At 48.2% G+C, this 17,128-nt stretch overlaps 1 protein-coding gene across 4 annotated transcripts in view; it reads left to right on the top strand.

The window, feature by feature from the left end:
- Nucleotides 1-17,128, top strand: part of Hipk2 (homeodomain interacting protein kinase 2) — a 221,968-nt gene that overhangs the window by 197,545 nt on the left and 7,295 nt on the right. For 2 of the 4 annotated variants that reach the window (XM_004661171.3, XM_004661169.2), the window contains exons 13-15: nucleotides 1,130-1,377; nucleotides 4,105-4,265; nucleotides 5,193-16,446. In XM_004661171.3, coding sequence (XP_004661228.1) covers nucleotides 1,130-1,377; nucleotides 4,105-4,265; nucleotides 5,193-5,654 — 871 coding nt within the window. In that variant the 3' untranslated portion in view covers nucleotides 5,655-16,446. Of the gene's footprint in view, nucleotides 1-1,129; nucleotides 1,378-4,104; nucleotides 4,266-5,192; nucleotides 16,447-17,128 lie in introns of those variants that run through there. The other 2 variants (XM_045160101.1, XR_006639287.1) reach the window with 1 other exon arrangement.

The raw sequence follows: 17,128 nt of genomic DNA, 5'->3' as shown, positions 1-17,128 counted from the left end.
GGTCTGCAGCCCTGCTGTGACTTTCCACTTACCTTCTGCTTGTCTGCCCTATATTCTTAAGTGTGTCCTCTTCTCTCCTTCAGGTGGCAAACCTTCATCTTGAAAAGAGCCTGGCCCAAATCTGTGGCATTGAGAATGACCCCTAGAGTGGGGTTGGGGTCACTGGGAGCCTGTCAGACTCTATACCAGCTTTTCCTCATTTCAAATCATCTGGAAAGTGGCCAGCTTGCCTAGGCAGTTGTTAATTCTATAAAAACAGATGATCAATAATATATAGAAATAGAAGAACATCCATTTTTACAGCTTTGCACAATATGCAATAAATTCCACATCCGTCATCCCAGTAGCCTGTCCCCAAGCCATAAGGCTAGCTGGATTGGTTCCCAGAGTAACCACACGGGCACGTAAAGCTCACTGAAAAGCAGGTATTGGACAAGAGTCAGCCCAAGCCAACTCTTCCTGTCACCAGATACAGTTCCAATTAGAAGATGAAGTGAAGGGGTTGGGAGTGACTCCCTGGTGGCACCAGCACACAGAAATCTCCCCACCCAGCCCCTCAGGCCCCAAGGCAATATTGTCTCTTCCTGAGCTCAGCCCAGGGGATGGGACCTCTGCAAGAAGGCCAGGCCCTCCCTGAGAAGGGAGCACCCAGAGTGGCCTTACTAACCCCAATCACCTGAATCCAGCTCAGTATCCCTTCTGCATGTCTGAGCCTTGCAGTTGAGCCCTGCCTCGTCCATCCCTCCGTCAGCATCCGGAGTCACTGGACACTCCATCCCCCTGCTTACGCTTGGCTGGTTCTTACAAGCCCTGGGCTCAAGCTTGCAAGCATTTTCCTTCCGTCCAGGTCCTCCATTTGACTGGTTCATACAGGTTGTGTTCCCCAGCTCACATGTCCCTTTATAGTGGCCAGAGGGACCACTGCTCAGCTCTACAGGGTCTTCCACGTAGGGAACAGCCCAGGCCCTCACTGTGATTGTCTCACTCTTCCGTTTCCACAAGCACCAGCAAGCCCAGCATCTTCCCATGTGGCCCTACCCAGGGCACAGCCAGGGGCACTTGACAGAACAGGTTCTCAGAAAGGCAGATTGGATGTCTCACCTCACAGGTCTCACTTCTCTCTTCACAGCACTGTCTCCAAGCAAAGGAAAAACGTCATCAGCTGTGTCACAGTTCATGACTCTCCCTACTCGGACTCCTCCAGCAACACCAGCCCCTACTCCGTGCAGCAGCGCACAGGGCACAACGGCACCAACACTTTTGACACCAAGGGGAGCCTAGAGAGTCACTGCACTGGCAACCCCCGGACCATCATTGTGCCCCCCCTGAAGACCCAAGCCAGTGAAGTGTTGGTGGAATGTGACAGCCTAGGGCCAGGTAACCTGGGGCCAACAGAAGCCCAGAACTTGTCTCTGCCTCTATATTTTTTTCTGCTGCTAAAAAACATTAATAAAATAGAAAGTGCCTAATTACTGAAGACAATCCTTTCAGAGAATTTTGTGGTGGAGTTCTTCCTAGCATCACATTCTATAAGCAGTGTTTTCCTTTTAGAAATGCTGCCCTCGGTGTGGCTCTGCTTCTGCCAGGGCTTACAATTGCAGAGTAAAAGCGGCCCGTTTCTTTACTTGCTGTCTGGAAGGGTGTTAGTAACACAAGGTCCTATGGAAGAAGCATGCCATATGAGGGTTTTGAAGGCTCCTCAGAGCACCTCGTCAGCACTCTCCCTTGGACACAGAAATCAGAGCCAACCATGTTTCTCAGTGTTGTTAAAAAGAACTAGATTCCCATGAGACCCTAAAAATTGGACCCTGGCAAGTAGCCTGGGAATATAGCCTTTGCTATCAGCCTGGTAACTCACCACAGCCTTGCTGTAGCATCTTAGCATTTCCCTTGCTCGTGTTCATATGAAAGAAATTGGGGGTGTAAGCCCAAAGAATCTGCATTGCTCTGCTTTTCTGCCATATGCCATCACCAGCCACAGCCAGGCCAGGCAAGCACCATTATGGTGGCACTTTTTAGTGGAAAAGGAACTCACACTCTCAAGATTTGTCTAGAAATAAGAAGCTATTGTTCCTCATGAGAAGCCTCCTGTCTTCCACCTGCTGTGACTACGGGAGATACCTGAGGTTGTTCCCAGAACCAAGAGAATCTTCCTGATGGGTCACCACATGCCAGGCCTGGAAGTTTGCCTCCCAGGGCTCAGAGTCCGATTCAGGATGGGGTCTCTAGGGACTTTTCCAGCTCCCTGACGCAGGCCAGCCTACAAGCATGGATCAGCATCCTAGCATGCCTTCCCAAGGCTTTTTTGGCATTAAGAAATTCTACTTGAAGGGAAACAGGAGCAATCTTGAGCTTCTTTCTCCCTCAGCATCCTTATTCTGACCTAAGGTGGGCCCAGGGAGGCCCGGGTGAGGTGTGCTGTCAGACCCAAGTCCGCTCTCCCTCTGCCTGCACATCTGCTCAGAAGACAGGTTCCTTAAACACAGCCATCCTGCCCTCTGCCACTGCCTCTCTGTTTTTACATCCTGGCTCTTTTCCACAGTCCATGGAGAATATGCTGGCTTCAGTCAGTACTCTGGGGGTGAGGAGCAGAGTGGCTAGGGTCCTCCAGTGTCCTAGCTGAAACATAACACAAGGCTGCCAAGCCACTTTATGAGGGAGATAGATGGGCACACAAGTGTGAATCCCATGTGGTCTGTCTCCAGTAAAACTAGTCCTCATAACAACCCTGTAGGTAACTGCTGTGATTCCCCACCATTCACCAATTAAAAATTAAAAAGTAAGCCTTTGAATCTAGCCCCAGAGCTCACCTTTGCTCTAAGCAGTCTTTCACCTCATGAACAGAGGGCATGAAGACGTGGCTACTTCCTGAGCAGGGAAATCTCAAGAGTGGCCAAATAAGGCATGACCAGAAAATTCTGTAATTTCTCTTATTATGTGTGGTTCCTATAACATACAGTACCCTTGTCCCAAGAATGACCAAAACCACAAATTCTATGCCAGCTTCCAGGGGCACCTCATTGAGACAGCAATAGGCTTTTGTTTTTGCCTGTGTACACAATAGGAATTCTTGCACTGAATAGCATGAGATATAGCCTTGTATTATAGTCACACTCCAGAAACTTAATAAAAACAAATCATTGACTACAGGACACAATGAGTGAAGTGCTTAGATAAACACAGAAGATGGGAGTGAAGAATCTCATTACCTTTCTCTCTTCCCTTGGGCACATTCCTCCTCAAGCTTGTTCTCGCACTGAGAACCAGCACAGCCTTTGTGCGCCACAGCACCCAGCAGAGACTGGTGTCTCTGGAAGCCAGACACGCCCAGCCCAGCTCCAGGCTGTCCTTCTGTCTTCAGCCCAAAGCTGTTTTCTTCTCAATTAATTCTTCCTTACTGTAGAAGCAACATTTTAACTATGGTCTTAAACATCAGTCTACAGGATTTTTCTGCTTCTATGGTCATTTGAACCAGCAATGTCAGCAACCCAGGGCATGTTAGAAGGCAGTCAGTCAGTCTCAATGCTACCCCCAACTTTTGACCAAGGGGTGGCTGGCATCACTTCCTGGCTGGGCAGTGTCCCCATATCTTGCGAGTTGAGATAGTTGTTCTTTTTAGCCTGGCTCAATTCTCAGGGACATTCCCTGTGCTAGCTCTGCCCAGGATCAGGGAACCAGACCAGTGACTCCTACAGGCTTGTTCTAGCTCTTGCTTTTGTTCCCACCACTGTCACAGCCACATCCTCACAGCCACCCATGAGGGGACCAGGCGGGCATCCTTCCACATTTCTCCCAGTACCACTTCTCTAGAGGGCCCTGGTGACACCCAGCTTGGGCCTGTGCCTTTTCTGTTGTCTTTGCTTTACCCGTCCCCCTCATTTGTGGCTCAGACACACTCAGCACCTGCAGGCCAAGGTCAGAGCCCCAGAGTCCAGATGAAATACTGACCCAGTCTGGAGGCTGAGTCTAAGTTGTGCCTGGCCAATCTCAGGAGCATGTCCTCCTTGGAAATCACTGTGTCTGGCCTCAGAGGGGTGGGGTGCATCTTTTGTGTAGACAAGGACCCACCACAGATCAGTGTGATTGGTTTCTCCCCCTCCACAGTCAATACCAGTCACCATTCGTCCTCGTACAAGTCCAAGTCCTCCAGCAATGTGACCTCCACCAGCGGCCATACTTCAGGGACCTCGTCGGGAGCCATCGCCTACCGGCAGCAGCGGCCAGGCCCCCACTTCCAGCAGCAGCAGCCCCTCAATCTCAGCCAGGTAAGTCCTTCAAGTCATGGCAGGCAGTGTGCCCTAAAAGCCTTCTGATGGCTTCTTCTCATCACGGCCCTCCCCGGGGAAGTTGGTGTCACTGGTTTACAGAGTGCTGGTCCAAATCTAACTTACAAATCAGAGAGAGGGCCCGCATAGTATTGTCTCCACTTAGTAGAGGGTAGATACAATATACTGTCCATAGACCTGGGCCACCAGAGACATTCCTGCAGTCACCTCACTGAGGGAGGCTCACCTCCCAGCTGGGCCCCCAGATCAATGAAAAGTGTCCTAGGATTTGCACATATGTTATAGTGATTTAGGCTCTCCACAGGAGAAAAGACTATTTGCTTGGGCTGATAGAATTTGAAATGGCTGTATTCTTTTAGTGTCTCCTACTTTAGAGAATGAGACTTCACAGCAAGAAAACACAGCTAGGGCTGGAGAGATGCCTTAGTGGTTAAAGTGCTTGTCTGTGAAGCCTAAGGACCTGGGTTCAAATTCCCCAGGACCCATGTAAGCCAGCTACACAAGGTGGTGCATGCATCTGGAGTTCGTTTACAGTGGCTGGAGGCCCTGGCTCACCCATTCTCTCCCTCTCCCTCTCTCTCTCTCTCTCTCTCTCTCTCTCTCTCTCTCTCCCTCCCTCTTTCTCTCAAATTAAAAAATATATATATTAAAGTAAAAGAAAAGACAGCTGCCACATAGAGAGTGGCTCGGATACCTCACAGCTCAGGCAAATGTCCCTAGCTAGCATTCCAGCCTGGTAAATGGCCAGCCAGTGGTACTTTCCCAGTCCAAGCTAATATTTCTCTCCCTCAGCATACAAAGGGAAGCATCTTTGTCACTCTTTCTTCCTCTTCCTTTTCTGTTCTCCCACCTCCTCCTCCTCTTCCTCTCCCTAATACCATCCCTCTCACTGCTTCTCCTTCTCAGGCTCAGCAGCACATGGCCGCAGACCGCGCTGGGAGCCACCGACGGCAGCAGGCCTACATCGCCCCCACCATGGCCCAGGCTCCGTACACCTTCCCACACAACAGCCCCAGCCATGGCACTGTCCACCCTCACCTGGCCGCTGCCGCCCACCTCCCCACCCAGCCTCACCTCTACACCTACACAGCACCCGCAGCCCTAGGCTCCACCGGCACTGTGGCTCACCTGGTGGCTTCCCAAGGCTCAGCACGTCACACTGTGCAGCACACTGCCTACCCGGCCAGCATCGTCCACCAGGTCCCTGTGAGCATGGGCCCCCGGGTCCTGCCCTCACCCACCATCCACCCAAGTCAGTATCCAGCCCAGTTTGCCCACCAGACCTACATCAGCGCATCGCCAGCCTCCACCGTCTACACTGGATACCCACTGAGTCCTGCCAAGGTCAACCAGTACCCTTACATATAAACACTGGAGGGAGCCGCAGGGAGGAGAGGGAGGGAGCTCCAGAGACCAACCTCGGGAGCTGGCTCTTTCACTGCAGGTGCCGCACACAAACAATGCAAACGGGGCAGGGGCGGGGGGCAGGGGGACAGATGGGACACCGGAAACTTGAAATAAGAAGTGGGAGGATGTAAAGCAGAGACGAGAACATTTTAAAAAGAAGGGATTGAGGAGGGAGAAATCTATGCTTTTTATTTTAAAAAAGAAAATGGGAAAAAGAAAAAAGAAAAATGTCAGTAACAAAGAACACAGCTCAAGAACCCATTCTACAGCAAACTGGAAAGGAGAAGAAGAGAGCCACAGGAAGATTCTGGAAGCAAGGGGCCCCAGTTCTTGAAGAACTATATGAACTTTTCAAAGATTATTTTCATATGGCAGCAAATGGCGTTGAATTTGCTGTCAGGGACACCTGATACAGAAATCCAATAGGTTTTTAATTAATTAAACATGAGAATTAGGGATTTTTCCAGAACTCAAAAAGGTCAGCACCCCTCCCAAAATTAAGGCTATAGCCTGAGAAGGCTCATACTTGGGGGTTGGTTTGGGGTTGGCAAAGCCCAGTGCTGGAATAGTGGGGTCAGTCAGGCTGGTGGAAGACCCCTGGGAGAGGGACAGATTTCTTCTTTCTGAGTACTCTGGATAAATCTCTAAGCAATGTTGCTCCTCAGATGTCATTAACAGTGTGTGTTGGAGACTTTTTTTTTTCTTTTCTGAAGATTTGCTTTCTCCTTGAATCAACCCCTAGTCACCTAGTATAGGGCCAGCGGTCATCGCAGACGCCCTAGTAGAATGTAGCACTCTGCACCCTTTTTTCTACCTTGTGTTCGACTCCAGTGATACCAATAGACTATTCCTCAATGTGATTGCACAAAAAAAAAAAGTGATATAACATAGGCATGGAACCAATGTGGTGGTCCAGGTGAACGAGTGAGTGTGCGTGAACGCGTGTGGGCATGAGCGGGGCTGCCATCCTCCCACGCCTCCCTCGGCACCGCCATCACAGCCCTCGCAGTCTTGATTTCACACCATTCCCTCCTAGTGCCTTACCAAGTGACAGACAGATGCGGTGAAGGGTTCACTTCCACTGGTACTCCAAGAAACTGGCTTGAGCTGCTCAGATGTGAGCTCAGCTCTTGTGTTGTGCTGTTGTAATATTTTACTCGGGTCTTTCTTGCTTGCTTTTTTGGCTTTTGCTTTTCCAATTTCACACCTGTTGTATTTTGGGGGCTGTTTGTGAGCAGAAGGATGTCCAGGAAGCTGTCAGGGCTGTCAGGAGAGGACTGTGGATCTCGAGAGGAATATGAGAGCCAGATGGTAGAGGCGTGTCTGGTGACGGGGCTGGTTCTTTTGGTAAGTTTTACTTGGGGGCCCGAGACCTCGAGAAACTCCCCCACCCTACCTACTCACACTACTCAGCCACCAAGCCCACCACCTCCTTCCTGGAGCCATGTCAGGGGCGAGCAAGTGACCTCTTCCAGTTTCTGGCTGTGTCCCTAGTCCCTTCCACAAGAAGCCTGGTATTCGTGGACCCGCCCACAGATCTCCACAAACTCCAGGGATACTGTCTATACACCTGATTCTTGTCAGCTCCTTCCCACTGTAGACTTCAGTGACCTGTTTGCTATTGAATCCCTTCCTTAGTTAACTGTGTCTTTCCAAGACCCTTTGATCTTGGTATTTGAGAGGTATGGTAAGCAGAGGACTGTCAGGGCCCTTAAGAGGGTGGTCAGATGTCCTGCACTGCACTTGGGAAAATGCTGCCATGGACAATTAGATCTCCAGAGAAGTCTGCCCTGTGCCCTCTTCATACCTTCAGTGCATTCTGGACATTTTCTCAGGCCTTGAATACTGCGCACACTGGGGCACATGGGAGTTCTGTTCCTAAAAGCGACCGTGAAGCGCAGGGACACTGGTCGAGACTGGGGCTGAGACTGTGGCTCGGATTGTTTGATCCTGATGCGACTCTTAGCTGGCCCCTCATCCAAGTGTCCGGGTGCAAAGAGATCCTCCTCCTGTCTCCTTCCCTTTCCCTCCTCCCTCCACAGGCCCTGGGCATGACTGTGAAAGGCTTTCCTAGTGATGCCCACCCTCCCTCTGTAACAAAGCTGTTACTTAGCTCTTAGCTGTGAACACTTCAGAAACTTCCCCGCTCCTATCATTTCCTGTCCCTAAAGTGGAAATGGCTTAGTGTCACACCTTAGACCAGAAGGTAGGACATTAGGACCTGTTGAAGGCCAGGCCTGCTTGGGTGGTGCTTCCAGGGACACACGAGAAGCAGGGTGACAAGCTTGCCTATGGCAGGGAGGCAGGCTCCTCTCACCTGATCCGTACCAGCTTTAGCCAGAAGTAAAACAACAGGAACATGGTCAGTTCAGAAAGAGGAGAGGAGCAAAGCCTTTGGAGGCCACCTGATCCAGAGCCACGCCAGCGTGAAAACCCATCTGCCACAGACATTTTGACAGCCAGATGGCAGTAATATTCCATGGGTCCCTCTAGTTACCAGACAGCCAGTCATGGCTACACGTGAATCAGCTTTTTTTGTGGCATCCCAGAGTCCCTGTCATAGTGCAGGCTCAGCCCTTGCTAGCATTGATCTTTTAGGGGAAGGATGACTTCAACTGTTCTTACTCTTGTACGTGACTTGCCCTTCCCTTCTCCTTCTAGATCAGGAATGAAAGTTCCATGCTGCTCATGAAGTTAACATTACTGTACTGATTGTTTGTGTCATTGCCGTTGAAATTGTGATCATTATCACCTTGTTACTATTTTAGTTGGGGTTTTAAGTGCACATTTATCCCAAGTATTTGTTTTTTCTCTTTAATATTTAAAATGTATTATAGCTGTGAGTATATGAATAGACTAGCGAGACATTTGGATGTCCGATTTTGTCAGACAAAAAGAGGGGGGAGGTCCAGGAATTAGGAAAATTGTTTCTGTCATCTCAGTTCCCCAAAGACCCGCCATAGGACATAAAAGTGCCTCCTCAGTGCAGAGGGCAGTGGTCAGCCTCACAAAGAGTCAAGGCCACCTCCGCACAGCCCAGCTCGTGGGCCACACGGCACAGGCGACATGAGTGGATTTGCCGGGATTCCCAGTGACCTGGGTCCGCCAGAGGAGGTGGTCCCAGGCTCGGAGGCTGTTGCACTGAAGGTTGAATCCTTAGGCAGTTTCTCTTAACATTTTCTGCGTTCTGCTGTGCTTCTGAAATCTTTCCAGCCTGCCACATCTAATATTCAGTGACAAGGCCTCTCTTCCCAAAGCTGACGCAGCCCCTTCTCCAAACCTTCACCATTTCCCACCAGCTCATCCCCTTCAGTGCAGAGACACTTGTCCCCATGGGAAGCCACAAGATAGAGTAAGACTGACAGGCAGCTGTACTTCCTGTGTACACCTCCTTCTGCTCAGTAACCTCCCTTCCCACTTCTCCAGACTTATCCTCCCAGCATATAATTCTAGTGAGCCAAATAAGGACTGGGGAGGGTCCCAATGAGCCCTTAGTAAAATCCAGCAGCTGCTCGGATATTGCAGATCACATGCCCTCTAACATCACTGGCAAGTGAAAGGGCACAATAGGACCTTGTAGCCCTCTCCACTCTGAAGATTTGACTGCGCCCTGTGTTATAATGATGGGTGCTCCCATAGATTATCCACCACATACTCAGAAACGACCAGGCTCCCAGTGAAGAGTTAAAATGCCAGCTACCCTGGAGAGAAGAGTTGACAGTACAGGAAAGACACTCAGCAAACCCTTCTCTCACTCCTGTTCCTCCCCTGTTGTCATCCTCACCCAAGTCCCCACTTGGTACTCAGCACTGAATCCCCTTGGAAAAGAGGGTGGAGAAAGGGGTACTGTCCCAAGGACTAAGCTTTGAAGTGGAGGGACGTGCACCTCGTCTTTATTAGACTGAACATCCCCTGGCTCATCCTGTGGGCCTGCCTTAGTGAAGAATCACAGTTCAAAGGGAGGAAGTTGAGAAGGTGAGGTCAAAGAGAAAGGTCTGATGGAGCCTTTGACCCTTGGGTCATTGGGCTGCTACTTCCTGGGTTCTCACTGATCCATCTGGGCCTTGGCACCCCTTTCTCTGAGCTGGTGTGAAGTAATGTTTTGGTTGTTCCTAAGAGAAGCAGGAGAGCAGGCCAGTGGGTGGGCAAGTCTGGGTGGGTGTTGATAATGGTTAACTCTGTGAAGTGGAGTGAGACTCTATCCGTAGAGGAAAGGGCATGAATGGCCCTGTTGTCTCCTGGACTGCATTCGTGGCCTCACCTTCCTGGTGGTGGAGTTGTTTGTAGGCTGTGAAAGCCATCTAGGCTTTGTCCTCATTACCCTAGAGGACTGGAGCTGTCTGACATCACAGTGGGGCCTGGAAGGTCAACAAAGGGAGATTAGCACAACTGATAGCTTCCCTGGACACGGGGGTCTCAAGAGTTGCAAATGCTCATTTTTGAACAGTATGCAGTGGAGGATGGGGTTGTGTGAGTGTAAGTGAGTGGAGCGAACGTTCTTGGAAACCAGAGTGAGGTGATGGGGAGGCTTAAGGAAGGAAGCATTACTTGTGCTTCACAGTGGCGAGAACAACTGGGTCCTCACTCTGGCCCGTGTCCCCCGGGTTCTCATCACCTGGGTGAGGACAGGGTAGAATGTGGGACAGTTGCTCTTGCTGATCTGTAAAATAGCTGCTGGGACAGAAAACAGACAGAAGAAAATAGCTCAGTGCCCTCAGCTAGCAGACAAAATGCCAGTGGAGGTGAGGGCTCCTTCTACAGACCCAGCCTGGACATCACAGCCCCAGTCCAAGCCACAGAGACCCACAGGCTTTACTCCTAATTTGTGGTCTTTTTTTTTTTCCCCCTCTGATATGCTTTACAAATTTTCAGCACGGAAGCCTCAAAGTTAAGCAGGCTAGAAATATCCTTACCAAATTGGAAAGGAAGGTGAAACTTCCTTTCAGTAGCCAAAGAACCTTCTCCAGACACCTCCAGAGATGGACAGAAGCAGCATCCCTGTCATTCTTTTCGGGCAATAACGACATGGGTGGTACAGTTCCATTTACCTTTCTGTTTTCTCTCTGTCCTGCCTTTTTTTCCTTACTGCATTTATTTCAAAACTGCACTTGTCTTTTAAGAGGAGTAGGACTGTAACCCTAAAGATTGCTGCCCCCTGGGAACAGAGGCCTGCACTGCCCACAGGCTGCACTCACCTCATGTCACTGCAGGCGGCAAGCAGGCCAGCAAGGGAGTGAGTGGACTTCCTGTGAACTGATGGCAGTCCATGTTGATTTGCATGCTCTGAGGCTGCCACTCTTGTCCGCATAGACAGGATGTAAACAAATCGGTTAGGGTATTAGAGAACTGAAGCTGGTAAAATGGAGCTTAATTGCAAAGGGAACGTCTGAGGCTTTTGGCACTGCAGGTCACTGTGGTAATGCGATCTGGTAGAGTTTTCCTATGTCTTTGTAGCAACAGGAAATTCATGAGACAGCTAGCTCCAGGAAGGCTGTTCCCTTCGGACTCAGAGTTGACGGGGAAGGGATCCATGGAGGTTGTCTTATCATAGGATCCCAGCGGGGGGAAAGGGGGTTCCTGATCCCTGGACTTCCCCAAGCTCCTCATCTCAGACCCATGCAGCAGGTGTACTCTAGCAATACCCCTTAAGTAAGGACTCATCAACATTGGTTGAGTGTGTTCAGTAGCATGGTCTTGTGCCCCATCACAGCCACCTACCCCTAAGAGGAGGGTAGTACCTCCCATGGGCAGATGGGGAAGCTAGACACCGAGAAAGTGGCATGTGTAAAAGGAAAATGCTGCAGTAGTAGGCCACAGCCCTCGAGCTTCCAGTCCTTTCTTAATGAGGCCTTTCCTAAGGCCTGGCTTTGTTCCTCTTTTTTAACTAACTGCAGTGAGCAACCTCATGCTTCTGAGTGATGCCCCATTGCCTGTGTGCCAAACACTGTGTGAGCATTGTTGTGGCTGTCTTGTTTCATGTCATCTTCACGACCACCCTACAAGATCTGCAGGCCCTGGACAGACGAGGCTTCTGGCTTGCGGCGCTTCCAGCCTGCCCAGAACCACCCCCGCTAGTAGACTTCGCGTTGGGTTGGCTCAGCTCGGGGACGAGTACACGGCCATCAGCCTCAGCTTCCTCCCGCATGTAGGTTGCAAAGAAAGGTCTTTCCGGGGTGTCATCCACTGCCTCCCCTGCACTGTGGAACTCAGCAGAAGGTCTGTGCAGAGAGGGAATCCTGAACTGGGTGCAGGTAGAAGGGACAGAATCTGTTTGACTTTAAAGAAAAATCTGTGGGGAGTTTCTTTTGAGTCCTAGAGTCCCTTTAGATTTCTTTTCAGCGAACCAACTAGCTTTAGTGATGCTGCTATAACAAACTCTAATGAGGGTGAAGGAAAAAAGTATTCTTTTCTTCTTTTAAAAGAATAAGTTTTCTTGCTTATAGTTAATTCTAGAAAGGCAATACTAAAGGTATATATTTTTTTCAAAATGCTATTTTTTACTGCACTGGATAACTATCATGACAGCTCTGATCTCTGTAATAGACCCACACTTCAGCTCTGGATAGAACCAGAAGCAGGGTTCACCAAATCTGTACATACCATGTGGGTCTGTGTCCAGGAACTTTTTCTTTCTGTGAAAAAAAAAAAAAAAACAAAAAAATAATAAAGTAAGAAAGGCTGGATAGCTTAGAAAGAGGAACAAAATTGAATTTTCTTTCAAGAGAGATTCCTTTGTCAAAGAAATGGAAAACAACAGTTGTATAACCAAGAATGCCAGCCAGCTCTCAGGAGTTGAGCAAACATCTCTGGCCCTGGTGGGGAGCAGTAGTAATGCAGATGCTTTCTTGCTTTGGTTGAAAGATGGCAAAAATTTAGAAATGCTTTAGGACAAGACTTTTAATTTTTTAAAGAACTATGATCGTGTGCTGTGAAGTTGTCTGGGGTGTGGGTTCTTGTTTCTCTTAAGCATTTCTTTGTTGACTGGCTCCAGGCTTGTTTGCCTAAACTCTTAGGTAGTTTACACAAGTTCTAAGATCCTTTAGAACTCTAACTCCATTGGAAGCAAACCCAACGAGTCAGAATTTGAGATCCCAGTTGGTGTCAATAGGTATTATGGAATTCTGACAGAACACCTAGAGGTGTGCTTTAGAAGGTTTTAGATGCATTATCTTACACAAACTGTGACCTAATGGCAATAATTACCTCAAATGTGGGCATTCATCCTGATTTTAGCCTTTTTTGAAATCATGTAGCCAGCTTTCTTGGGATTTAAAATACTCTGAATTCTCTATGGGCTGAAAATAATGATAAATACACATCCTGGTCACTGTTGCTTAAGTGAATTCTGAAAACAGCTCATCCTTACAACAGAAGTGAAGCCAAGGGAGAGATTATTCTCTCTGTGTTGGAATCAAACATGATGCTTGATGTGTGTGTGGAGTGTATGTTTTTAGCTGCTGTAAAATGCTCTTCGCCTTCTGGGGTATTGAGTCTCATTTTAAACAAGAAAAGTCCATAATTGACTGTGGATACTTAAGCATATTTCTGGCTACATTTTATAGTTAAACTGTTTTATAGTTTACATCTAAACAGGTACTTTTAAAAGAAGATTTCTGCTTATAATTGACATCTTCAAACCACAGTGATTGACTGCCTCTTGCTGGAGGCCTTGTCTCCCTAAGTCAAGGAGGTCTGTCCACTCCTTCTGTTCTTTAGCCCAATGTATGCACTTCCCTCCATATTGGTTTCCAGTTGAACTTGAGAGAATGTGAAAGGAAGTCCAGAAGGGATGGAGGAGCAGTGGAAAGGGTGAGTCCTGAGCCTGGGCCAGATGCAGAGTCCCATTGCCGTATCACATCAACACTTAACTTTCAAGGCCTTCTCTTTGACAGCTTGGAAGAGGCGGCAAGAACTGATACCTGGTTCATTGATTTTTGTTGTGATTTGGATATTTAATGAATTAATTAATCCACTCACTTCCACACACCAGGCAATAAAAGACCCTGGAATTCAGATAGCTCTGAAGGTGTGGTTGCTCTTTCTGGGCCCCTGATAATACTCCCATCAGTGTCTTCTAAAGGAGAACCATATGCCCTGTGCCCATGTTCACTGATGGGGTTTCCATGAACCTTCTGCCTTTTATTCCTCTTCGCCTTTAAGACAAACTCCCTGTAAAAAGACATGTGTACTTTTTAATTGTCCCTTTGTCAAGCTAAGATTTGAAGCCAGGTTCAGTGGGCGTAGCCTTGGGTTCCACTAACAGATAGACCTGGGTGTTGCTGAGCCCAAAGAGCTGAGGGTGGACAGCTCAGGACCATCTAGTCGGTGGGGACCTAGTCCACAGAGAGGGGATTTGGAATGACAGAGACAGGAATGGGGCCCCCTGTCAGACAGGAACAGACAGGAATTGCCAGGTTCCCTGAGAGTTTTGTTTTCATTTTTGTTTTCTCTTGTGCCACCACGGAAGTATGGAGGGCCCTGAGTGACCTCAGGTGTGATCCATTCCTCCAGCAGAGGCCTGAGAAGCTGTAGCGCACCGGGCCCAGGAAACTTCCTCTCTTCATGCCCTGTGTTTGCTTTGCTGTGAACCACCTTGACCTTGTGTCCTTACTAATATTTCTTGATTAGAAATGTTGTTTTAGAATATTCTTCATCTCACCCTTCTTAATTATACTCCCAGGCTCGTGCGTGTGAGTGTGTGTGTGTGTTTTCCTTTGCACTAATTAACCAAATGAATTTTGTGTCATTGTCTTTGGGGCTTACCCATAAATTTTAAAACTAGAGATATAGAAATGGGCTTATTATTATTATTATCAATTTGAAAAGTAAATGAGCTGTATCTGAAAAGGGGCTCTGCCATTGCTCTCCCTAGTTTCCTTTCAACCAATTTTCAAATTGATCTCTCTTGGCCCTCCCCACTTTCTTGTGTTGGCTCCCTGCCCCCATGGCCACCTCAAACCCCCTGCTGGTACTGAAGCCCCATGCTTGGGTACTCAGAACTCCCGGGAAGCTCAAGAGCAAGCAGGGTCCACATAGCCTTGAGAGGGGCAGTCTTGCCTCTCCATAGGCCTGCCGGGCTGAGGGGCAACAGATTGGCTATCGCTGTGCAAGTACTTTAGCTCAGGTTCTATGGAAAGAGGTGGGAAGTGGGGAGACGCTTGACTGTGCCACTCTCTGGCTTTCTGTTCCCATGTGCCCTTCAAAGCAGTGGTTCCTGTTTGCACCAACTCCAAGTCCACTGGCTTCCCACCCTTTTGTTCCTTGGTCCTGAGTTACTTACTGCCCATATAAAGCTTGCTTTCCTATGTGGGTTATCCAGGGCACAATCATTTCTAGTCCCCAAAGTGTCCCTTCACCCTCTTTGTGTGCATTTTTTTAACCAAATGAAGTAGACAAGAAAGGCATACTTTGGGGTAACAGGATTCTTAGCTTAGTTGAATTACTGTATAGATAGAGATGTTGATATATATGTTTGTGTATATATATATCAAGCCAAATTTCTGATAGGAAAAGTATAGCTTTATGGATGAGAAGGAAGAGGAGCCCTTAAGTGGTTGGAGCCAGTCTTGATGTGTGCAAAGCAGGAAATATCCTGGTCCTCACACAGCCAAGGCTCCAGTGCCCAGCCCTTGCCACCCAACTCACCTCAGCAGAGCCAGGGGCCCTGAGAATGCTGCTCTCACTGGGTCCTTAGCATCAAAGGCACAGGAGGTGAGGGGCAACAGACCAGAATGACTGGAATTTTTCATCCCATTTTGCCCTGACCACATGTATTGAGCTGCAGCCTGATATTATATCACATTTCCAAAAATGGTATCCATTAGGATGGAAGGAAAACAGATCTGTAGAAATGTTTACCTTTCAACTGCCCATGAGTTCAGGACACTCTGGGTAGAAAAAACACTCCCCAGAATGAGAACAGGGAAGAGGAGACCTGGCGACACTCAGTCCCCAGTCCGAGGAACGAGGCTCCCTCCCCAAGGTCATCTCGCCTAGATCTTTCTCTACTGGTCATCTCAGCCCAGTCTCCATAACCCTTTGAAAGCCCTGGTCCATTGTGTTCCTTCACTGTACGGTTTCTGTAATAAAAAAAAAAGTGTTAATCCATGTTAATCTGTGTGAAAAATTATTGCGTGCAACAGTATTTTCTTGTGTACCTCTTTTCCTCTGTGGATTGTCCCTCTTTTCTTTTTATTTATAAATGTCTACTTTTTTAAAAAATAAAAGACAAACCAATGTGTTGTAGACCTATATGTAACCTGTTCCTTAGTCTCATATTAGAGGTATGTTATAAGAATGGATATTTTACTTGGCTTTAGAATGTTTTTCAAGAAAACTAATTCTTAACTGATCAAGTCCTTGCTACTAAAATGCTTGTGTTTTTCATCATCATGTCGTGTGCTTCTAAATTAATAATCATTTTCGTTGTAGAAAAATGGAGTGAATTTATATTAGTCTTGGAAACTAATAATAGCATTGTAAATTTATGAGATGATTTTAACAGAAAAATTATAGAAGAATATAGTTATTTTAATTGTAATATTACTAACTGTAGGGTGAGAAAGGGGGGTCCTGTTGTGGTGAACTCTGTTATAGCTTGTTACTCACATTTCTTTTTGATCATTTTTTCGGTCTCTGAGGTGAAACGAGTTATTAATTAAAATTTGTAAACTCACATATGCATATTGTATATGTGTAGAACTGTAATCACACTTTGTCTTGGAATTACATTAAACTGTTTGGAATCACTGTACACGCCGCCTGCCATGCTTCTTTACAAACCCTGGGCCGCGCTGTTGAAAGACCACAGGTCACTGTTGCAAGCGGGGCCTGGGAAGTTCCTGAGCGCCTCAGAAGTTACCGCGTCCACCCGCTACGGCACTGAAAACTGGCAGAGTTGACTCTGGCTGGAGAGAGGTGGCCGTGAGGTCATCTCACCACCCACCCCTCGTGACCGCCTCTTCCCAGCCACTGTGACCCGTCCGTGCCCACGCGCCATCCCCGGTCCCGACCTATTGCCACCCGCCGCTGTGTAAATTGCCAGCGTGACCCAGCTCAGGTCGCTGCAGACAGCCTGCGTACGCCACAGCCCCATCTGGGCCTGCCGCTCCCCTCTCGGGACACCTAGAGAAGCCACGTCCTCCTCGGGCCTCAGCTCCCTGCTTCAGGAACCGTAATCTTAGTAAAAAACACGGTTAAGGAAGCTCGCCACTTTAGGGGCTGGGGACTTATCTCCGTGGCTGAGCACTTGCCTAAGCAAGCACAAGTCCTTGAGTTTGGCCCTCAGCACCAAAAAAAAAAAAAAAAAAAAAAAAAAGGTTTATCCTCCCGTTACTGTACCACCATCCCCAGTATCCGTTTCCAGATTTTTTTTTTTTTTAATTTGAGAGGGAGAAAGCGCCAGAGAATGGTGCTCCAGGGCCTTTCAGCCGCCG

Source organism: Jaculus jaculus, chromosome 10 (assembly GCF_020740685.1).
Source record: "Jaculus jaculus isolate mJacJac1 chromosome 10, mJacJac1.mat.Y.cur, whole genome shotgun sequence".
In the NCBI taxonomy this organism is placed as follows: Eukaryota; Metazoa; Chordata; class Mammalia; order Rodentia; family Dipodidae; genus Jaculus; species Jaculus jaculus.
The sequence above is the reverse complement of the archived record's forward strand: the minus strand, read 5'-3'. Positions and strand labels throughout refer to the sequence as shown.